The sequence below is a fragment of the Euprymna scolopes genome, chromosome 33 (genome assembly GCF_053919585.1).
Source record: "Euprymna scolopes isolate OS-2025 chromosome 33, ASM5391958v1, whole genome shotgun sequence".
Classification (NCBI taxonomy): Eukaryota; Metazoa; Mollusca; class Cephalopoda; order Sepiida; family Sepiolidae; genus Euprymna; species Euprymna scolopes.
In genome coordinates, this window is record NC_136514.1 from 89,179,435 (window position 1) to 89,204,029 (window position 24,595).

Sequence of the window (24,595 nt, forward strand, 5' to 3'; positions counted from 1 at the left end):
TTGCATATATCTTTTGCATCTTCAGTTTCTCACGAATAATTGTGTGCACAGTTCCCACACTGACATCAAACTGTGCAATTATTGTCTCTATAGACACACAACAATCCTTATCAATGAAATTCTTTATTTGGCCAATCAACTCTGGTGTTCTGACTTCTTTATTCCTTCTACACCTCTTATAATCCCTCACAGACTCCCTGCCTTCCTTGAATCTCTTATGCCACTCAAAAACTGATGCTCGATTCATGCAAGATGGTCCAAAAGCAGTTTGAAGCATTCCATATGTTTTCTGTTGCATTTTTCCAAGTTTAAAACAGAATTTTATTGCATATCGTTGTTCTAAAATGTTCTCACATTCAGATTGAATTTTTGAAATTCACCATCCAGGACAATCAGACTTTAGTAGGGTGTATTCCAATTCCTACTGTAGCTGTTCATTTGAACCTGAAATCATACACATTGGTCAGTCACCTCATAAGATGTATAGCAATAACATACTGAATTTTCAAAAGTTGCTGATGATTTTAAATGCAAGTGCAAAAATGTTTGTAAAATTATTGAAGGCGCCTCGTATCTTTCTCATTTTTGGCTAATTTTTTGTGTCTTTTTTATGCTTTTTTTCATCTCAAATATTCACATTTGATGAAGGGGTAAGTGAACAAAGAGGTGTTAATGTTTTCATTAGCCAATGGTAAGACTTCACTCAAACAAAGGTTCGACTGACTTTTACTTTCTGCTCTTTTGTTATGTTTTGTATAGCGGCGGCTTATCCTTTGTAACAAGTGGGTTCTAGAAGTGTAAGCGATGTTTAGTTTCAGCACAGTTTCCGATAGTTCGTTGTTCTACACAAGTCCTGGGAGGTGACTGGTTTGCAGTAGACAGAACAGTTTCCGATGGTCCGTTGTTCTAAAGTCCTGGGAGATGACTGGTGTCTGCAGTAGACAGATCTCGAGTTGGAATCCACAGAGCAAAAGATTCTTCCCATGTTGACACAAAGAAGAAAACATGCGAAATTGCTACAGACAGGTTTAATATTTATGAAGCAATTCTGGTTTCTGATTGGTTAGTAGCAGAACGTGAATTAATTCGATTCGTCAGTTCCTAGCAGCATCATTTATAAATAGAATCTCCTGACTGTGCGAGATCATACCCCTTATAATAAAAAATATTGTAACATGGGTGTCCTTAATTTAACAGGTGCGTGAGATAGTTTTTCTATTTTAGATGTTGCATTAGTTTAGTTTCTTATTTAATTATTTTACTTTTGTAATGCATTGTAATCTCAAAGTAAAGTTAATTCTGTGAATACAGTTATTTACTATTTCATTTATACAGTTTAATAGGTTTTGTAATCTTATTCCAAAGTTTAGAGTTTCTCATTCAGACATAATCTACAGAAGTCATCTAAATTTCTGCATGCACTGGCCTCTTACCCAATTATTGGCAAACAATAATAGAACGCAACTGCTTTTTTTATATGGCTTATCACCTATATGTTAATTTTATTGGAACTTTTGAACATATTCTTTAAAACGTTGATCTTTACCATCGCTAACAACTTGGTTCAATTAATAATTTAATGACCAAACAATATTGTAATAATTAAATTAACTTTCAAAGAGACAGCATAGCCAAAAAAAGCTAGAAAAAAAAAACAAACAAAAAACAAAACAAAATTAAATTGAAAACACGCCAGATAGATACAGCTAGTTTTGGATAAAATTGATTTTTATTTTTAAATTGTATTTCTTGTCATAAAATAAAATTTTGATTTACTTTTTAAAGTCTTGAAAATGTAACTGTAAGATTATTTATAATTTACGTGACTGAAAGATGTATTTAGGCAATCCTAATTCGTATTTCAGCCACACAAATTATATTTTTCTTTCTTTTTTGCATAGGAGTCACCACTTATCAGGCCCGAGGCCACTCGAGGATAAGAGTTAATGAGTGTACAGTAGTCAATGGGATAATATCATAGTAATCGTTAGTAGTGGAAATTTGGTAAATTGGATTAAGAGGACGGTTTAACAAGAATTTGCTTATGTTGGATTTGAAAACGATCAAATTGTAATCAGCTGGAAAGCAGACAAACGGAAGAGAGTCCTACAAGGGTGCAGTTCTAAGAAAGAAGCTTTGTTCATGGAATCTACGTTTAGGTTTAGGAACATATAAAGAGTGGGGGAAATTATTGAGAGTGGTTTCAGCTAGATGGTTGTTTTTCATGAAAGATTGGCGAGGGGGGACCATAGATTGGAGCTCAGAGGAGCACTTGCCATGAAAATAACAAAAAAGCAGAGACAGGCTCGCTACATCTTTTCTGTGGGAAAGAGGTTTAAAAGAAGAGAAAAGAGCATCTCCCACTAAGCTACGAAGTCTATTTTGAACTCTGTCAAGGCAAGATAAACTGCTTCTAGCAGCTTCTGCGCAGATGTGGCAACAGTACTCCATCTTTGGATGTATCTGGCTCTTCTATAGGTAGAGAATTGCATCAATAGTGAGATATCTACTGGAGCAGTAAAAGGATCCCACTATTTTTCCAGCGACTTTAGCAACAGGTTTGATGGAAGTGTTCCATTTCAGATCAGGAGTAAATATCAAGCCCAGAAGCTTGTCAAAACATGGAGCCTCCCCAAGATGAGAACCATTCATTTCAATTGATGCCAGATGGGGATAAGAGCATTGATGATGGAAAGGTAGAAGCTTGGTTTTAGATGAATTAAAATTCACCAGCCACCTCTTTCCCCATTGTACCACATGCTGAAGATGTTTTTTTTTTTTACCATGATTTTTATTTTCTCTAAACAACAACAAAATATTGCATGTTGATGTCCAACCCCCCCCCCCCCCAAATGTCTGATAAGCAAAAAAATCTGTTTTTTATTCTGCCACCTCAAACTCACAACAGCACCATTATTTGCATAATCTAATATATAAAAAGAAACTGTGTCTGTCTGTCTGTTTCCATATTTTCAAACTCTATCTCTACCGAAACTAAAAGTCGCAGAGCGGTGCTTATGGCCTCAAATGATTGTTTTTTTTATTGACGGTTCTTTTATGTTTTTTTTTTTTAGCCGGTTAAAATAGTTTTCTTTTATGTTTTTAAGGGTCAAAAAGGGTCAAAATTGAAAAATACATTTTGTATATTCATCTTAGTTTATTTTTATTCAGTTCATATGATTCTTTACCTATTTTGTACTTTCACCTAACAATTTAATAAAGAAACAATACCGTAATAAATCAATTAAAAGCAAAGGAGCAACCGGAAGTGAAGTGGAAACAGTAATCATAAAGATAACCTAAAAAAAAGTCCCGGCCATATATATATATATATATATATATATATATATATATATATTTTTGAGATGAGGTGTTTTCATTGATTGAGATTGTCGGACTGACTTCCTCATCTTGGTTGTTATCGTCACAACGTTTCGGCCGTTTTGCCCTCCGGCCTTCATCAGGTGTTTTGTATCAAACTGGGGAACCGTTTGTTAGGAGTCTCGAACCCAACCCTTTATTATTATTACAGGGGGGTACCGTGTTCGGACTCCAGCTAGGCTCTGGGACATAGTTGCTGATTCTCTGTTTTTTGAATGTTACTTTTTTTACTGCCTTCGTTCAGGATTGAACTCAGCACCTTTGGGTAACTGTAAACTTTGATACAACGACTAGGACCACTCGGCCATATGTCACTAGGGCACACACACACACACACACACACACTTTCCCCTTCTGTCTATATATATATATATATATATATTACCTAAGTACACTAGTTGCGGTTTCGATTTCGCCAATCAGTTTGAAAGAAACTGGGCCATTCCATTTGTAGCAGCTAACAAACTATTTACTATAAGCAAATCAATGCCCGGTGCCAAAGTGATTCCGCCACACTGACCAATCGGTTGGCAGGGCGCATTGATTTAAGGACTATTTTTAGCCTGTTGGGATCTCAGCTGCGATCGCCAGAGAGACGCCAGCAAGCGACCTATACAGACCTCTCTCACTCACCCCTCCCACTGCTACTTGTTGACGACTGCAGTCTGATGGCAGACGACACCTTCAAACAGACATTTACACTTTCTTTCTTTCTCTCCAGTTTGAGATACAATCTCGCCTTTTTCTAAATAAACCCTTTATTATTGTTTTGTTAAAAGCAATGTCGTTTGGCCTTGTGTTTATTTAAGTAATTATTAGGAGAGAAATGCACACCGTTTCCCTCCTATACATTTAGCTGTCAGACTGATGCAAATGTTCTGTGTGTAACCCTTACATGGCCTTCCTCTCGGCTTTCGGGTGGAGAAGTTTATCGTTTATTGCCTGAGGCGCCCTCACCGGGGAATACCGAAGAGACAACTAAGCCTTAATTTTGCAGGGCCAGAGTGCTTTTCGTCTTAAAGTGATGCTTTGCAGTAATCTCACCTTTCGACTTTTTTATCACACCCCCTCACACATGACAGGAGACAGATAAATGCCGTGTTTATATGTGTGTGTGTGTGTGTGTGTGTGTGCGTGTAATCAGTAGAAATCCAAACCGGTTCCTAACCAATACCGGGCTTCTACTTCCCGTTCCTGTTTAGTATGCGTGCTTAATGGGTCGTACTAAAAATGTACGTCTACTTTATGTCCGTCTAATTGCTGCTGCTCCTGATGATTATGAAGCAACTTCTTTAAAGCCACTTCCGGTTTTTGCCAGTGGAAATTATCGTGTGCTATTTAAAACATATATATATATTATCTTTGTTAAAGAAAATAATATAATGTTCGGACAAGTGATCTTTTCCTAAGAATTTGTAAAATACAATAACAGATCTGCATAAAATAAAATTAGAATTATATTTAGTAATTTACACTAGATTTTGGGATTCAAAAACAAGAAAAGAATCGAGTTTTCGACCATGCGGCGCATGGTCGAAAACTCGATAATATTTTATTATTATTATTATTATTTTAAATATTTCCCTAATTCTGAAAATAAAAAAATAAAAAAAAAGATTTTTTTTACAAAAATGTTTAACGCAAAAACAAAACAAACAGCATGCGCATGGTCCATGCGCATGCTGTTTGTTTTGTTTTTGCGTTAAACATTTTTGTAAAAAAAATCTTTTTTTTTATTTTTTTATTTTCAGAATTAGGGAAATATTTAAAATAATAATAATAATAATAATAAAATACGAGTCAAAAGTACACTCTGGCCTACAAAAATGCCCGGACGGTCTCATCGACATTTCCAAGTACGGGCGCCTCGGGCGACTAGCAACAGCAGAGCACAGCAGCACTAGCAGTTATCTAATGCCTTTCGAAGTATTCTAAAACATAGGAAAAGAAAAAAAAAAAAAGCGTAACAGAAGATTAGGTGACTACTGACTCGGTGTGAGCAAATAAAACGCTATTGTTCCAGTTGTTTTTTTTTTGTTTTTCTTTTTCACTGTTTTGTGTTCGTTTTTAGTATTATATTATAACACTTATAAAAATATATCACTTTATGAAATATTTATTTATATTTGGCAAGGTTTACTTGAAATGTCCACAAGATAGCGGCTGTGAACGAATGTAAAAAATGAAAATGGAACGGAACGCACATTTAAGCGAAACGAGATTATCGCGTCAATAATAATAATAATAATAATAATAATAATAATAATAATAATAATAATAATAATAAGCGTGTATTAATTTTTAACTAATCAATACTTGTTATGAATATGTTAAAAAAAAAACACAGTAGTGCTAGTGCTTACTTTTTTTTTTTTTTTTTTTTTTTTTTTTTTTTTTTTTTTTGGTAAATAAAATTTGTTTTCTTAGGGGTTTTGGGGTCGCTGACAACGAGCCTGATATTCAACCCCGTGTAAATTGACCGTTTGCATGGTATTAACCCCTGAACGCTTGGACTACGCACGAGCGCGCGGTAGCATACACAAATTTACATTGGTCGTCGCTCGTCGACAAGTACTTTTCCTAATATTAATGCGTGCGTGTTGTTTACACTGGTCGCCATGTGTGCGCACGCAAAAACAACACACGGCGACCAGTGAAAACAACACGCACTGGATTAACGCATTAATATCAGGAAAAGTACTTGTCATCACTTTAAAGACAGGTGTGGAGGTTGACCTAATGTCAAGTCGTTTATGCGCTCGCGCGTTGTCCTAGGGTTTAGGTGTTAATACCATGCAAACAGTACATTTGCGACGGTCTTGAATATCAGATTCGTTCTCAGCGACCCCAAAACCTCCTTAAAAACAGTTGTTTTTAGTTGGGGCTATTATGGTATTAAACCATATATTTACCTTTTCTTTTGGTTGTTGTTTATTTTTTTCCACTAGTCTAAGTTTCATGTAACAATTTAATAAAGAAAACATACAGAAAAAATGAAATAACAGAGAAATATTTGTTTTTTTTCTTTTTCATTTATTTTTTTTAATTCAACTAGGCTGTACTTTCGCATGACGATTTAATAAACAAAAAAATACAATAAAAATTAGATTTCATGTTCAATCTCTGCATAATTACCGAAAGAAAACAATGAAATAAAAAAAGTAAAAACTTCTCTTATAGTCTTCTCAATTATTAAATCATTTCTCTCTGATAGGTTCATAAGAGTAGTAGTTGATGGGCAAAAATCAGAAGCCCACAGTATTAATGCTGGAGTCCCTCAGGGGCCCATCTTTGGCCCAACTCTTTTCCTGATCTACATTAATGATCTTACAAATCACATCATAGACATTTATGCTGATGACACTACCAGCACATCTAATACAGTAAACGACCAAGTTCTCTCCGATTCTCTCTCCTCTGATCTTGATCACCTTGTACAATGGGAAAAGGAGTGGCTGCTTACTTTAAATGCATCTAAAAGCAAGCTTCTATCTTTGCATCATCAACGTTCTGACCCCCATCTGGTATCAATTAAAATGAATGGCTCTCGTCTTGGGGAGGCCTCAAGTTTTGACAAACTTCTGGGCTTTCCTGACCTTAAATGGAACTCGTACATCAAATCTGTTGCCAAGGTTGCTGAAAAAATGGTGGGATCCTTCTATCGATCCAGTAGATATCTCACTGCTGATGCAATTCTCTATCTATATAAGAGCCAGATACGTCCAAGGATGGAGTACTGTTGCCACAGGAGCTGCTAGAAAGGACTTGTCCTGCCTTGATAGAGTTCAAAATAGACTTCGTGGCCTCGTGGGAGATGTCCTTTTCTCTTCACTGTAACCTCTATCACACAGAAGAGATGTTGCAAGTTTGTCTGCTGTATCGTTATTTTCATGGAAAGTGTTCGCCTGAGCTTCAATCTATGGTCCCCCTCGCCAAACTTTCATAAGAAACACTCGTCTAGCTGAAAACACTATCAATAATTCCCCCACTCTTTATTTGTGCCTAAACCTAAACGTAGATTCCATGAACAAAGCTTCTTTCTTAGAATCGCACACCTGTGGAATCGTCTTCCGTTTTCCTGCTTTCCAGTTGACTACAATATGGTTGTCTTCAAGTCCAACGTAAACAAGTTCTTGGTGAGCCATTCCACTTGTTAACAAATTTACCGAATTTCCATAACTGACGATTACTATATTGTCCAATTAATTGCTGTACACTCTTAACCCTTATTCCCGGAGTGGTCTCTGGGCCTTGATAAGTAGTTATGCCTATGTAAAAAAAAAAAAAAAAAACCTTTTGTTTTCGTTTTTTTTTTTTTTTTTCCAAATAGAATTTTATCAGCAGTGGACCAGTGGAGTCTTTTTTTTTTTTTTTTTTTAATGCTGTAAATCTGCATAAAATAAAAAATAGAATCAGTTTTTGTTTTTTTTTTAATTCTTATGCCTAAAACAATAAGCAATTGTTGCCGCGCCAGGATTCACCTGTAGGGACGCCCTAGGCGACTAACAGCTAGATAATCCCTTTTAATGTTTTTCTGAAACTTTTATCACAATATTATAATGTTGGATAATCGAAACTGTCCTTTAAAATTGAAGAAAACTATTTGTTTATTTTTACGCTAGTTTAATTTTTAATAGTAGATCCCCCACCTCAAAAAAAAAAAACAACAACAAACAAGCAGTGTTCATCAAGTTGCTTTATTCTACAAAATTCTCGGGCAGAAATATTGCGTTCAAATCTATACGTACATAGCAAGCAATCTATACGGACATAGCAAGCAATCTATACGTACATAGCTAGCAATCTATGTACGTATAGATTGCTAGCTATGTACGTATAGATTGCTTGCTATGTCCGTATAGATTGCTTGCTATGTACGTATAGATTTGAACGCAATATTTCTGCCCGAGAATTTTGTAGAATGAAGCAACTTGATGAACACTGCCTGTTTTTTTTTTTTTTTTTTTTTTTTTTGAGGTGGGGGATCTACTATTAAAAATTAAACTAGCGTAAAAATAAACAAATAGTTTTCAAATTTAAGGGACAGTTTCGATTATCTAACATTATAATATTGTGATTAAAGTTTTAGAAAAAATAATAAAAGGGATTATCTATTAGTCGCCTACAGGTGAAAATGCCGACTCGAAAGCGATTGCTTATTGTTTTGGGCATAAGAATTACAAAAAAAAAGAAAAGAAAAACTGATTCTAGTTTTATTTCATGCAGATTTCCAGTATTTAAAAACAAAATTGTTACAAAAAAAAAAAAAATAAAATAAAAAAAACTCGATTGTTGATTAAGTTCTATTTCGAAAAAAAAAAAAAAAGAAATTTTTACTTTTTTTACTTTATTGTTTTCTTTTGGTAATTATGCAGAGATGGAACATGAAATTTCATTTTTACGGTATTTTTTTGTTGATTAAATATTTATGCGAAACTAGTTTAGTTGAATTTTCCAAAGTAAAAGAAAAAAAACATTTTTTAGTTATTTCATTTCATTTTTTCGGTATGTTTTCTTTATTAAATTGTTACGTAAAACTTAGACTAGTCGAAAAAATAAACAACAACCAAAAGAAAAGGTAAATATGTGGTTTAATACCATATAGCCCCAACCAAAAACAATTGTTTTTTAAGGAGGTTTTGGGGTCGCTGACAACGAATCTGATATTCAAGACCGTCGCAAAATTACTGTTTGCATGAATGCATGGTATTAACACCTAAACCCTGGTACAACGCTCGAGCGCATAAACGAATTAACATTAGGTCAACCTCCACACTTTTCTTTAAAGTGATGACAAGTACTTTTCCTGATATTAATGCGTTTATTATCCAGTGTTGCGTGTTGTTTTCACTGGTCGCCATGTGTTGTTTTTGCGTGCGCGAAAACAACACATGGCGACCAGTGTAAACAACACGCACGCATTAATATTAGGAAAAGTACTTGTTGACGAGCGACGACCAATGTAAATTTGTGTATGCTACTGCGCGCTCGTGCGTAGTCCAAGCGTTCAGGGGTTAATACCATGCAAACGGTAAATTTACAACGACAACAACAGCGACCCCAAAACCCCTAAGAAAACAAAAAAAAAAAAAAAAACAGAACAAAAGTAAACACTACTGTGTCTTTTTTTTTTTTTTAACATATTCATAACAAGTACAGATTAGTTAAAAATTAATACACGCTTATTATTATTGACGCGATAATCTCGTTTCGCTTAAATGTGCGTTCCGTTCCATTTTCATTTTTTACATTCGTTATCGTTCACAGTCGCTCGCTATCTTATGGACATCTCAAGTCAACCTTGCCAAATATAAATAAATATTTCATAAAGATGTATTTTTATGAGTATTATAATATAATACTAAAAACAAACACAAAACAGTGAAAAAAAAAACAAACAAAAAAAACTGAAACAATAGCGTTTTATTTGCTCACACCGAGTCGGCGAGTCAGTAGTCACCTAATCTTCCATTACGCTTTTTTTTACTTTTTCTATATGTTTTACATATGACTAAAAACCGTTTTAGAATACTTCGATAACTGATAGTCGCCCGAGGCGCCCGTACTTGGAAATGTCGATGAGACCGTCCGGGCATTTTTGTAGGCCAGAGTGTACTTTTGACTCGTATTTTATTATTATTTTAATATTTCTCTAATTTTGAAAATAAAAAAAAAGCAAAAAAACAACATTTTTTTACAAAAATGTTTAACGCAAAAACAAAACAAACAGCATGCGAATGGTCGAAAACTCGATTCTTTTTTTGTTTTTGAATCCTCCAAAATCTAGTGTAAATAACTAAATATAATTCTAATTTTATTTTATGCAGATCTGTTATTGTATTTTACAAATTCTTAGGAAAAGATCACTTGTCCGAACATTATATTATTTTCTTTAACAAAGATAATATATATATATGTTTTAAATAGCACACGATAATTTCCACTGGCCAAAACCGGAAGTAGCTTTAAAGAAGTTGCTTCATAATCATCAGGAGCAGCAGCAATTAGACGGACATAAAGTAGACGTACATTTTTAGTAAGACCGGCGTGCTTAATCGATTTGGAATCCAAACCGACCCGTTATCGAAACCGGGTATCATATTCCGTTTCCGTTTCAACACTTGTTTCCGGTTTACGTGGAGTTACTGAAGAGCGCACGAAAATATGGCGGCCCCCGATTGGAAACCGGTCGCTCTCTTTGCGTTAGCTTTCTTTTTAGCTCTTTGCCATGACGTTGCTTCGTCGAAGCTGTCCAACCTGAAGATGTGCGCAGATAAGGAATGTCAAGGTAAGTATGGACTTTGTTTATTTTATTTAAGCACGCAAAAGAAAATAAAGATGTCAGGACGGCATTGAAAGTTGTAGCGTGTCAACCCGAGTAAGTGCGTACATCTATTTGGTGTGATCAATTCGCTCCTGTTTTTTGTTTGTGAAATTCATTTAAAAATCTGTTATTTTAATGGTATATTTGCCAAATTAACTATACTTATCATCGACTCGCATTAATTTTAGGAGAACCATAAATAATGTCGCCGATTAGTATTAAAAACAACTTATTTTTGCATTTAAAAGACATGACATTTAATGTTTGTTGACAAATTATCATATACCAGCCAGCTGACACAGCATTCCTCGGGTTACAGTTTCCGTTTTCGGTAATTATGCAGAGAAGGTACCGTGATGAAATAATAACGCTATTATTTAGAAACCCATTCTTAACACGGGGAAAGGAAGGGGGTGTTTTGTAACTAATCTGTACTTTCGGTCGATGTGCACTCACTGGTTGTCCAACCTCCGAAGGGTGTTTATTCCAAAAGCCATTCTTAACATGGGGAGATGGGGGGGGTATTCCGAAAGCCATTTTTAACATGGGGAGGTTGGGTGTGTTTATTTCGAAGGCATTTTCTTATTTTCAACCTCCTCGTAATCAACTTCTCAAAGACAAATCTTCGGGTGGTCCCGGGCCCCCAGTGCACTTTTACCAATAGCACGGTACCTTCTCTGATAAGATAGCAAACAAGTCGTTTTTTTTTTTTAATTTACCGTTTTGGCACTTGTACAGTTTAATCAAGACATAAAAAAAAAAAATGAAAATATCGAAAAAAGTTTAAATTATATGTATCCATTATGGAACGAAGTTCTCTGGGGAAAAAATTTCACTTAATTTCATCAAGTAATTTTTTTTTTTTTACAGCGAAAAACAAAAAAAAAAAAACAATTTGTTATGATACGGGAGAAAAAGGTTCGATGTTTAGGAAGAAAAGCTAGTATTTATAAGAAAATCTTTCCTACCTTCAATGACCTCGGGTTTTGAGAGATGGATGCGAAAGCGTCTTTCCCTTTGTGATTGTTTTTTATACTAATGGATAAATCATGTGACCCTAGACCTTCTATAAAATTGTATGGGTTGACTAGCTTGTGTGTTAATTTTTACCCCCATCTTTACAATCGGTTCACACCGTGTCTGAAGTTGTTCCTTTTCTTCTCTTTCCTTTTCTTCTCTTTCCTTTTCTTTTCTTCTTCTCTTATTTACTATTGGGACACCGTTTTGGTAGTTCCTTTGTTTTTTCTTTCTCAATCAATTATTGTATTGATAAAGAATTATTACGGGACCACAAGGACTAATACCTGAGGTCGCAACCGACGGCATCTGTTGCAAGAGGTAAGACGTTCTTTTTCTCTTTCTCTCTCAGCCAGTTGTCATTGATGTGTTAGGATAAATTTCTTAGCCTCAGACCTTGGTCCTTGATTATACCTTTTTTATAGCATCCTATCAAGAATTCGCTAAACATTGCAACAGAAGGGATAATTGAACCCCTAGAATGCTCCCCTCAGGAATACAAGCATTATGTGTGGGTTCCACATAGACCTGTGTTCAAAGACGAGCATACAACTACAACTAAAATTCGACCAGTTTTTAACTGTTCTTTTAAAACTAAGAACTCTGTCTCTCTAAATGATGCTGCTTATCCTGGGATCAACTTAACAGGGGACATGCTTGATTTAACTCTGCTTTTCCGAACAAATAGGTATGTATTTTTAGCAGACATCAAGAAGGCATTCTTGATGATTCGATTATCTAGTGAATCTGATAAGAATAAATTTTGTTTCTTTCTGCGAAAAAATAATAAGCTAATGTGTTATCGTTACACAACAATCTTATTTGGGTTTAGTGCAAGCCCATTCATCTTGAATTGCATACTAAAATTTCATGCTGGGCGTTATCCTTTGGATGATTGCACTGGGATGTTACAGTCTAATTTTTATGTAGATAATCTGATTAAAACGAGCAATTCCTTGGATGAGTTAACGGGCTTGTATACACGAGCAGTAGAAAGATTGCAAGAAGGAGGATTCATACTCCAATCTTGCAATTCTAATCATACAGAATTACACGATTTAATGAGGAGAGATGGTACTCTTGTGAGTCACAGCTGTCCTTGGGAGAAGGTATTAGGTTATCGTTACGATCCTCTTACTGATACCATCAATATTGCTTCCTATAATTGTAACCCTGAGGCAGCAACTAAAAGGCATATACTGTCTGAAGCATCAAGGATATTCGATCCACTCTCATTATGTTTGCCGGTATCTATACAGGCACGTACTCTTGTTAGTGAGTTGTGGAAATTAGGTTTTGAGTGGGATGAAATTGTGCCAAGTGAACTTCAATCCAAATGGGCAGTCATCGCTCATGAATTGTCAGAACTTGGTTCTGTTACCTTCCCTAGAAAAACCCTTGACGAAGGGAGGGAAGCTGAATTATTTCTGTTTTGTGATGCATCCAAAAGGGCATATGGATTTGCAGCATATGCAGTCCAGGGGAAGGTTTCATCTCTGGTTTTTTCCAAGGCAAAGGTGGCGCCTCTTAAATCGAAGAGTTTACCAACTCTGGAGCTTTTATCGGCCTTCTTGGCCATCAAGTGCCTTCCGACTTTGTTGAAGGCCTATTCTAATGTAAGTTTCAAAAAGGTATTTCTTGCAGTTGATTCACAAATAGTATTATCCTGGTTGGTCACAAGGCGGACTAATAGCAAGAATGTTTTTGCCATGAATAGATTGAAGGACATTAGTCAATGGGAGGCTGAATTGATGTCTAAATTTGGTGTGGCCATTCAGTTTAAATATGTGCCTACTGCACAGAATCCCGCTGACCTTATCACCAGGGGTATTCCTACCTCTAAACTGAGGGCCAATTTGGAATATTGGGTATCTGGACCGTCTTGGCTAAGAGACCAACCGATTTCTTGGCCTGAAAATCCTTTGAGTTGTTTGAGCCCAGAAAGCAAAAAGATTGTATCTTCGATGGTTTGTGCTGTTTCGCACAGCCAGGAGGAGCCAGTTGTGCAATATGATAGATATTCTTCATTGTCTAAACTATTAAATGTCACCACATGTGTGTTCAAGTTTATTAATAGGTTGAGGAAAAGAGACTCCGACTTTGGTAAGATGGCTCGGACACACTTGATTAAAGTAATGCAGAAACAATCCTTCTGGGAGGAATTAGAATACTTACAAAATCCTTCAGGTAGGTCAATACCACCGAGAGTGGGAAGTCTAAACCTTTTTTTGGATAAGGAAGGATTAATTCGATCCAAGGGAAGAATTGGGAAGGTCTCTGTATATGAATACGAAATAGTTAATCCCTTGCTTATTGCTAAGGATCACCATTTTACTAATCTCATAATATTGGACTGTCACCACCAGTGTAAGCATCTGGGTGTTCCTGCTACCTTGAATAAGGTCAGGTTATCTGGGTACTGGATACCCCAGGGTAGGCAGGCGGTAAAGAGAATTTTATCAGGATGCTCCTTGTGCCAGAAATTTAATTCTATTCCATTTACCTACCCCAAAATGACTGATTTACCTAAACATCGGGTGAATATGATAAGACCATTTTTGCACACAGGAGTAGACTATACGGGTCATCTGTGGGTTCTGAGAGGTGGGGAGAGGGTGAAGATGTATATCCTGGTCTTTACTTGTTTGGAGGTACGGTCAGTTCATCTAGAACTGATTGAGGATATGTCTGTTCACTCATTCCTAATGGCCTTGATTCGATTTTCAAATATTTATGGGATTCCTTCGCATATTTATAGTGACAATGCTAAGTCATTTGTGGCTGGATGTGACATGATTCATGAGGTGATTGCTTCCAGTGAATTCAGGGAGAAATTGGGGACATGCCAAATCAAGCATGTTAAGATCCCTGTACACTCTCCTTAGTATGGAGGTGTATGGGAAAGACTGATTAAAACCATCAAGTCTTGCTTGTATAAATTAATTGGACGAGCTAGTCATGATTATTTCGATCTCCTGACAATTATTTCTGATGTACAAAATGCCATAAATGACCGTCCCTTGACTTACAGAAGTTCATCTGACTCAAGTTTGGAAATAATAAGTCCAAATCACTTTTTACGCCCTGTAGTAAACCCTCGTTTGATTTTGAGAATGGATGGGGAGGGTATTTATCAACTAGAACCTCCCTCTCGGAAACAACTCTTAGAGTCCTTAAATTGCAGGAATGATGCATTAAAAAGATTTAAGAAAATTTGGTACGAAGATTATCTGCTTAGTATAAGAGAGCATGCCCAAAGACAACAAGGAGGGACTTCACCAGTTGTTTGTGTGGGAGATGTAGTCACAATCAAACTCCCTAACAAACCTCGACCATTTTGGGCATTGGGTAGGGTCACACGTCTATTTACAGGAGATGACGGATTGGTGAGATCTGCTCAGATAAAACGAGGAGATGGCTCCTTGCAAGTTCATTCCCTGAAGCACCTCTATCCCTTGGAGTCGTCTATTCAAGAACCCATTGATGGACTTGATTCCTTGATGGGGAATGCTGATGACAATCTGAATGGCTGTACATCTGTACTTGAAGACCCTATTGAAGAGGGCACAGAGCTTGGTTGGATTTGCCCTGATTGTGGTGAACCAGACAATGGCAGTGCCATGATATGTTGTGACTGCTGTGATGACTGGTACCATTTTTCCTGTGTTGGTCTATATCGACCTCCACCAGAAGAGGAGAGTTGGCGGTGTGGAAGTTGCCTCAACCAGGATCCTTCATTATCCCATGATATGATGGTGGATAATTTATTAAATGATGCTGAACATGCATGTATTTGCCCAGGATGTGTTCTACCGGATAATGGTAGTCCAATGATATGCTGTGATGAATGCAATCAATGGTACCATTTCAACTGCGTAGGTATTCAGCAAGTTCCCCCAGAGGGTGAGAATTGGTACTGTTGGAATTGCCTACATTCAATTCACTAACAGTCCACTCTCAGAAAATAGGTAATTATTTATTTACCTCTCCCATTTTTTTTTTTCTTCCTTTTCTCTTTATCCTTTATTTTTATTTATTTACTAGCAGTTCAGCCGGCTTGGCAGTCAAATTTTGACAAAAACCGATTACGAAGCTTGCCCTATGTCTGAATACACTTTATGTTGGTTTGGAATGTTTGGACCAGGGATTGGCTGAAGGTTCAGTTTTTTTGGGGGGTTTTTGCTTCGACCCCTTAAAACTTATTTTCTTGGATTTGTTCAATTTATCAAGTTGGATCCATGTCCCGGGAATCTAAATTTAGAAATTTGAGTGTTTGGACCCAAAATTAACAGTTATTTGTATTAAAATGTACTCAGACAACTTCACTGTTTACTATTTATTTATTCATTTATTTTATTTATTTATTTATTTTTTCTCTTGAGACGGGAGTGTATAAGAAAATCTTTCCTACCTTCAATGACCTCGGGTTTTGAGAGATGGATGCGAAAGCGTCTTTCCCTTTGTGATTGTTTTTTATACTAATGGATAAATCATGTGACCCTAGACCTTCTATAAAATTGTATGGGTTGACTAGCTTGTGTGTTAATTTTTACCCCCATCTTTACAATCGGTTCACACCGTGTCTGAAGTTGTTCCTTTTCTTCTCTTTCCTTTTCTTCTCTTTCCTTTTCTTTTCTTCTTCTCTTATTTACTATTGGGACACCGTCTTGGTAGTTCCTTTGTTTTTTCTTTCTCAATCAATTATTGTATTGATAAAGAATTATTACGGGACCACAAGGACTAATACCTGAGGTCGCAACCGACGGCATCTGTTGCAAGAGGTAAGACGTTCTTTTTCTCTTTCTCTCTCAGCCAGTTGTCATTGATGTGTTAGGATAAATTTCTTAGCCTCAGACCTTGGTCCTTGATTATACCTTTTTTATAGCATCCTATCAAGAATTCGCTAAATATTAAAGATGGGGAGGAAGTCTCAGCAGCGCTTTACATGGAGTTATCTCCCCGTGGCGTGTTAAAAATTTCCATAATGACTGACTTCAACGCGTTCTCATAAAAACGTGTTTTTCCGCTGTAAAAAAAAATAAAAACTACTCGATCAAATTAAATGAATTTTTTTTTTAGAGATCTTCAGTCCAAAACGGATACGTACAATATAACCTTTTTTTTTTTTTTTTCTCGATATTTTCATTTTTGGGTTTGTATTACTGTACACATAGATTCGAAAAAGTTGTCAAAAAACAAATATATAACAAATAAATGTTATCAAAAGCAAGATAAGTTACTTTTCTACCAAACTGGATATATTTTTCGAGTTTTTATTCAATGTAACATGTTTATTGAGCTCGAAAAACATACAGTGTTTACCGATGTATTGGAAAATTCAAGATGGCGTCTGATTCTCTCTTTAACACGGTAAGTTTGGGAAAAGGTGTTATAAATAAAAACCCAGATAAAATACTGTTAAAAACTCGCTCAATATATGTTACCGTGACATAGGTTGACATATATTCGGCGGGTTTTTAATAGTATTTTGTATAGTTTTTTTATTTATAACACCTTTTCCCAAACTTACCGTGTTAAAGAGAGAATCAGACGCCATCTTGAATTTTCCAATACATCGGTAAACACTGTATGTTTTTCGAGCTGAATAAATATGTTACATTGAATAAAAACACGAAAAATATATCCAGTTTGGTAGAAAAGTAACTTATCTTGATTTTGATAACATTTATTTGTTATATATTTGTTTTTTGACAACTTTTTCGAATCTATATGTACAGTAATACAACCCCCCTTTTTTTTTTTTTTCGATATTTTCATTTTTTAATGTCTTGATTAAACTGTACAAGTACCGTGTTTTTAAGTAAAATAAAGTCTATCGCTATAGACAACAAATATTGCAGCCATGAAGAAGTAATCTAAAATATTCGTTCCGAGTTATGTCCCCTGTGTGTCTGTGTTTACTTTATAACGTTTGTAATGCAATTTTCCATAAAAATTACTTTCATCTATAAATATGAATTTTCGTAATTTTTGGATATATTACTATTTTCAGTATGATAATTAAGTACGTAATAATGTCTTTGCTTAAAACAACATTTAAAAAAAAAAAAAAGGAATCGATCGGTTGACTATCTTAACAAGTGCTGTACTAGAAGTGTCAGATGAATATGGTGCAATGGAAACATATTAAAGGTATTTGCAGCTTCTCTTCCAATTTTCGGATTTTAATCATGTCAAATCACATTTCAATTCCTTTTGACGGATTGATTGTTGCTATTTCTTCTGATGAGTTAAGGGCATAATAGATTCACTGATTGATATAATAATCAAGTGATTGATTTTGTGCTACAAAACAGATACTGTCAGGAATTGTAAAAGTCAACTGAATTAAAGGAATAAATTATAGGAGGGTGAATATCATGAATTTTGGAATATAACTTTTTGTCATTTATTCTCTGTATTGCTCTGTAATTACATTGAGCTTCTTATATGAGGATTGATATATAATAAGAAAATATATTTCTACAGAAATATATATATATATATATATATATATATTTTTTTTAATTCAATTTTCACCTCAAACAAGGCACAGTGCCACTTTGAAGCAGGGGGCTACTATAGGGACTTAATTAGCGGGGTCATTATGAAGGGAGAAGAGTAGAAAGATGTTTGTTAACATTACACTTGAACTTTTGCATATCATTGCAGTTGGGAAAGCAGAATCCCGGAAGGGAGTTCCAAAGACCCCGCAGTTCTGGGGAAGTAACTATTGGAGTAAAAGGCTTTCTTGCACCTAGGGATCTCTACTGTAAAGGGATGAGTTTTAGTAGCTTGTCGGGTTTGTCGGGGGTAGTTACGTTGGGGAGGTACAAGTGTTTGCAATTCGTCAGAGCATTCACCATTAAAGTATTTGTAGAACAGGCAGAGGGATGCAACATCTCGTCGAGATGTGTATATATATATATATATATATATATACTATATATATACTAATATATATATACTAGCAGGTCGCCTGGCATTGCTCGGTCGTAAAATACTAGGCACGGCCAAAACAGAAGGAGGGAGTAAGTATTTAAAAAAGAAAAATCAAATAATTATCCAATTAATACAAAATTTTCACCGATTATTAAGTGAATAATGTCTTATACAGCGGTGTACTATTTTTTCCAAATCGATGTGTGTATATATATATATATATATATATATAGTCTTGGAAGTTTTTAACCTTTAAAACTATACAAAAAAATATTTTTTATCATTCGTTAGAAAACCATCTAGTCAGTAAGTCATTTAATCACCTGCAATCACTGCATCAACTCTCTCTCGAATTTACTATAATACCAATAATTTATTTTTCAAGGGATCATCAGTTGTTTACCATGAAACACCGTTTCGGGGATTTAAAAACAATATATATATATTTGCTTACAGAACCCTCCTTTGTTTGTGATTACAAATATGCTTAAAATAATCAGCCGAAACTGAACAAAATATATTGTAGATAAAACAAAAAAAACAACTGTGCACGTATTAGATTTTAAGGTTGAAAATCTGAATTTTGAATGTGTTTAATTTTTCATCCATGGTGTTCTGAAATGTGAAATTCATTGAGTATTTTAGTGTTTATTATTTTTCAGATTAGCAAAAAAAAAAAAAAAAAATATGTATATTTTTATTTTTACGAAAAACTATTAAATTTTTTAAAAATTTATATATCTATAAAAGTGAAATTGTCTCTTTATGTGTACATTTCCCTACCAAACTACTCTGTCAATTTTCAGTCTACAGACTCAAAATTTGACATAAGGAGTATTGAGATTTGGAAAAAATCTTTTTAATCAGTTTTCGGCTAGAAATTTGGCTGTCAAGGGGTCAAAGTTCAACAATTTGACCTTTGAAAACTCTACCAAACTCCTCCGCCAATTTTAGGTCTAAACACTTGAAATTTTAGATGTAAGTTACTTGGACATGGATCAAACTTTTTAGTTTTATTTGAGCCCAAAACAAATGTTAAGGGGTCAAAATTAGGGTCAAAGTTAAAAAATAATTTGACCCCTGCAAGTCTCTACCAAATTATTCAGCCAGTCTTGGGTGTAAACATTTGAAATTTTACATAAAGGGTATTCAGACATGCAGCAAGCTTTTTAATCAGTTTTTGGGCGAAAATTTGGCTGCCAAGAGGTCAAAGTTGAAAGAGTTGACCTTTGCAGACTGTATCAAACTCCTCTGCCAATTTTGGGTCTAAACTCTTGAAATTTTAGATGTAGATTACCTGGACATGAGTCAAACTTTTTAATATATATATATATATATATATGCATATGCACATAAAGTTATGAACAGTGCATAAGGCCCAAGCAAAGCCAGGCTGAACTGCTAGTAATTTAATTTAGTGAGTTCATATTACTAATAGACTATTAAATGGGAAATGCTTTAAAGAATGTATACCAAAAAAGAAAAAAATCGGTAAATAACTGCGCATTTTGCTAAAAATACAATAATTTCTTTCAGCAATTTGTTGTTACGTGATATTACTTCATCTATAGTAGGCCATAAGATGATAAGGCCATAAGGCAAACAGTTGTTCATATTTAAAAACAGTTGTCATCTCCCCTTTTCCTTTTTGCGGTGACTTGCGCACAGTGGGGTTAATTTGGGGGAGTTAAGCGGGCATTTACCTATAATGCAAGAGGTTAGGCTTCTTCTTTTTTTTATTAGCTCTTTGAGTTCATTTTTGACATCAGATAGGGTGGTATACCATGGTAGGGTGTTGGAAAGCTGATATTCAACATACAAATTGTTCTTTTTAAGAGTTCAAGGACCAAAAGATCATAAATTTGCTGGCAGACAAAATTTAGGCATTTACGGACAAACTTTAAATGCCTTTTATCTTTAAAACTATTCAAGCTAAGAAGACAAATGAGACCTCTATTTGATACTGCATGAAAGAAGCTTTTCAAATATTTAATTAGAATGAGAAACTACACTACTAAAAGGTTACACAATGAAAAAACTAGTTTATTAATTCAATGTATCAGATAACTCATCATCATCATCAACAAAGACTCATATTCACTGTTGCAACCATGAATTGCAGTTTTAATGCTGTGACTTAATGACGTTGCAATGTCTGCAGTTTAAACGTTCTCTTGTCTTCATAACGATGGGATCACTTTTGTCCCAGAGTCTGTTAATACAATCTGATAAATTGTCGAATTGTTTTGTCTTTTGAGACTTGTCTATCCGATACTGATGTAGTTTGACTATTTTACTAGCAGTTCTGCCTGGTTTTGCTCGGGCCTCATGTACTGTTCATAACTTTATGTGCAATAAAATAAAAAGCTATAGCAAACATCAAAATGACTACTTTAAACACAGTTCCTGATTTCAAAAAAAGAAAAATTAAAAGATTCATCTGCCTTACTTTTAATGCTAGGTTTATTTATGGTGTCTTTTAAATTCAATAAAAACCCTCCTAAATTTGCTGATGAGGAGACCTTGCTTACCAAAAAACTATATATAATTGTTCTACACAACTTCATGTATACCACAATAAAAAGCACGGATTTCCGAAACGATCGTACAGATAATTGACTTTGTTGTTGTTCCTTCTTATGAAACTGATTTTTAATTTAATTAAAATTTGATTTTTAAATTTAAAAATTTTTTTAAATTTTTAAATTTTAAATTATAAATCACATTACTTAATATTGAATTAGCTCTAGGACATTTAACTATCGAGCTTATTATATATCTAAATTACAACGAGCACTTTCTATTTCCTGTATTTTAATTAAACTAGTAATTTCACTGTTACATTAAAATACACTCAGCTCTTTAGACTATTGTTCTAATCTCCTTTAAATTATATATATATATATATATATATATAAGTTTCATGGTTCAATTTTAAATTCTGAAAAAACAACATATAGAGACATATATTCGATTTAAGAATTTATTGCTTGACAAAAGGAATATATAGAAGGGGTTATTTTAATTTCCTTAATCCATGGATTTTCAACAATGGCTCATTTCATAAGAGGAAATGAAATGCAGTTAGCAAAATGTTCAGCTGCGAATGGATGCTATTTTGCTTTTCAGCACAATTATTGAAATTAGTTTTTTGAGTGGTTGAATAATTATATGGAGAAAATTATATGAAAAGAGAAGTTGATACAACCTGGGTAATTCATTATCGGAAGAAGTCCAATGTCATTCGGGGTTATAAATCCGGGTGGGCAGAAAATAGGCCCATAGGAGAAAGTGATATTCTCATATAGTGAAAGCGTATTGCTCCTTATTGATATTTCGAAAAGTATACCGGGCAGCCATATTCGTCGTTGCGTTGTGTTAGTTGCTGTGGTTCAAATGCTTTCTTGGTCCTGTCGGTGGGGCACTAGAATACACCGACTGCCCCCCACCCTGCAGAGGGTAAAAGTCCCTCAATGGGGGTCCTGGATATGAACTTAAACTATATCCAGTGGTGAGGCCCCAGCTTGTGGGCTTTGGGGAGTGTGGAGCCACCCTTTAATTACCATTGCTCCCAGGTCCACTCTGACCCGGAGTGGTAGTACCTGTTAGGGTTCCAACTATGGGTTAAATAGAAACCGACTTGAAAACAACAAATATATTCTATTAAAAAATTGTTCTTCAAAATCTTTGGATTCGGCATTAAATAACCCGAAAAGGGTTGATATGCCGTAAAACAAAAATAACCAACCAAACAAATGCTTTCTCGGTGTTGACAAAGTATATCTGAAATTGTGTGGATATACTATTCCATTGTAATTATCCCCATGAGTAATAGAATTTGAGCAATATATTGAGAGTATATATATATATATATATATATATATAATGTCAGATTCTGTATAGTTGAGCAGGCCAATGTTGCCATTTTCTGAAATTACCTCGGCCCTGTGCCCTAAAACAACACGAGCACTTGGAATGATATAAGTCCATGGAATTGAACCAACATGGAAATATGTAGCGTGGCAAAATTCTTTGAAGTCGTCAATTTTCACTTTCCTATCTGTGTTAATGATGGTTAAAATGACAGCCATGTGCAGTACCAAGTCATTCTATGGTCTCCCCTCACCTAACTTTCACAAGAAACACTCGTCTAGCTGAAAACATTATCAATAATTTTCCCCACTCTTTATCTGTGCCTAAACCTAAACGTAGATTCCATGAACAAAGCTTCTTTCTTAGAACTGCACGCCTGTGGAATTGTCTTCCGTTTTCCTGCTTTCCGGCTGACTACAATATGGTTGTGTTCAAGTCTAACGTAAATAAGTTCTTGATGAGCCGTGCCATATAAGTTATCAAATTTACCGAATTTTCATTACTAATGATTACTATATTGTCCAATTTCTACTGTACACACTTTGACCCTTATCCTTGAGTGGCCTCTTGGCCTTGATAATGTGGTGATGCCTATGTAAAAAAAAAAAAAAGTACCAGTTGATCAATCTTGGCTCTTAATTCACTACGATCGATTTCTTGGGTGAGCAGTTTTCGGTTGTTGTTGTTCAGCATAACCTCAAATGCATGAAGTAGCATTGAAATCATTTACACAGAAAGTGATTGGATGAAATTTAAGACACCAATAAATTTTATTTACAGATGTTAATTAAATATTAAATTATGTTGTTTTAAATTTCGGCTTATCGACCTATTTCATCGCATCAACTATGACGCCATCTATAATGTAAATCTCACCTGTCTGTTTAAATGTATGTATGTATGTATGTTTGTATTTCTACCTAAAAATTTCTGACAGAGGTGACGGATATTCACAAGATTGGTATCATTTCGAAGTTTGACGTCTCGGATAACAAATATCGAAAAATTGTCCAAAAACATTAATTCCTTCACCCTCAACTGGGCAGTTTTCTACAAGGAGGGGTCGATTTTTTGCAAGCCATTTTTGCAAGTCATCGTATCAGTTGGATTGACTTTGCCTAATTTTAACGTTCTGAACTTCCGGTCGCGTCATGGAGTAGCGGTAAGACGTCAGATTTTCTTTCACTTTCTTTTCTGCCTTCGCATCACGGATTCGAGCCTACCACTTTTAAAAAATTTTTTTGCTCAACACACACCTCGAAACACCCAGGCAATGCTGGGTACTCTGGCTAGTTTAAAGATTAAGTGTTAAGATAACGAAGGTGTTTAGTAGTGATGTGAAGTATAAAGAAGGCAATATTAGATTATGTTACTATGTTCGTCTCACGAACAGGTTCATACCTTAGCAATATTTCCAGTTGTATAGGTTCCACCATGACCAGTTGGATCAACCTTCTCCAAGGTAATTGAAGTTTCATCCTTGACTCTGACTTGTTTCTTTTTTGGCTTTAGAAATTCGAAGGCCAAAAGCCACCCTATTTGATGCATCTAACTTAACTTCTGACCAAGACAATGGATGGTCACATTCAATGCTGCCAAGACTAAACTGGTTTCTTTCAATAATTACAAGAAACCTTCTCTGCCACCAATAGCAATGGTCAGTGACTCTTTATCTGGAAGCACATCGTTCAAACTGCTTGGCCTAACGTTCATAGGAAACATGAGTTGGAACAATTACATTGAAAGCATTGCCAGGGCCATTGCGAAGAAGGTAGGCTCTCTCTACCGTGCTAGAAAACTACTAACACCCGAAAGTATCCTGTACCTCTATAAGGCCACCATTCGCCCATGTATGGAGTACTGCTGTCACATTTGGGCTGGTGCATCTGGTACTAGTCTCTCACTCCTAGACAAGGTTCAAAAGAGAGTCGCAAATCTGATAGGCCCTGAACTGGCATCTAAGCTTCAGTCTCTGTCCCATCAACGAAATGTTGCATCCCTCTGCCTGTTCTACAAGTATGTTAATGGTGAATGCTCTGGTGTACTGCAGACATTTGT

At 35.2% G+C, this 24,595-nt stretch overlaps 1 protein-coding gene across 1 annotated transcript in view; it reads left to right on the forward strand.

Annotated features, from left to right (window-relative positions):
* The first annotated feature begins 10,463 nt into the window (after positions 1 to 10,463).
* LOC145258344 (uncharacterized) overlaps positions 10,464 to 24,595 on the forward strand; it is a 153,339-nt gene continuing 139,207 nt past the window's right edge. The window contains exon 1 of the mRNA XM_080116536.1: positions 10,464 to 10,669. Within this exon, the coding sequence (XP_079972662.1) occupies positions 10,546 to 10,669 (124 nt within the window). The 5' untranslated portion in view covers positions 10,464 to 10,545. The remainder of the gene's footprint in view (positions 10,670 to 24,595) is intronic.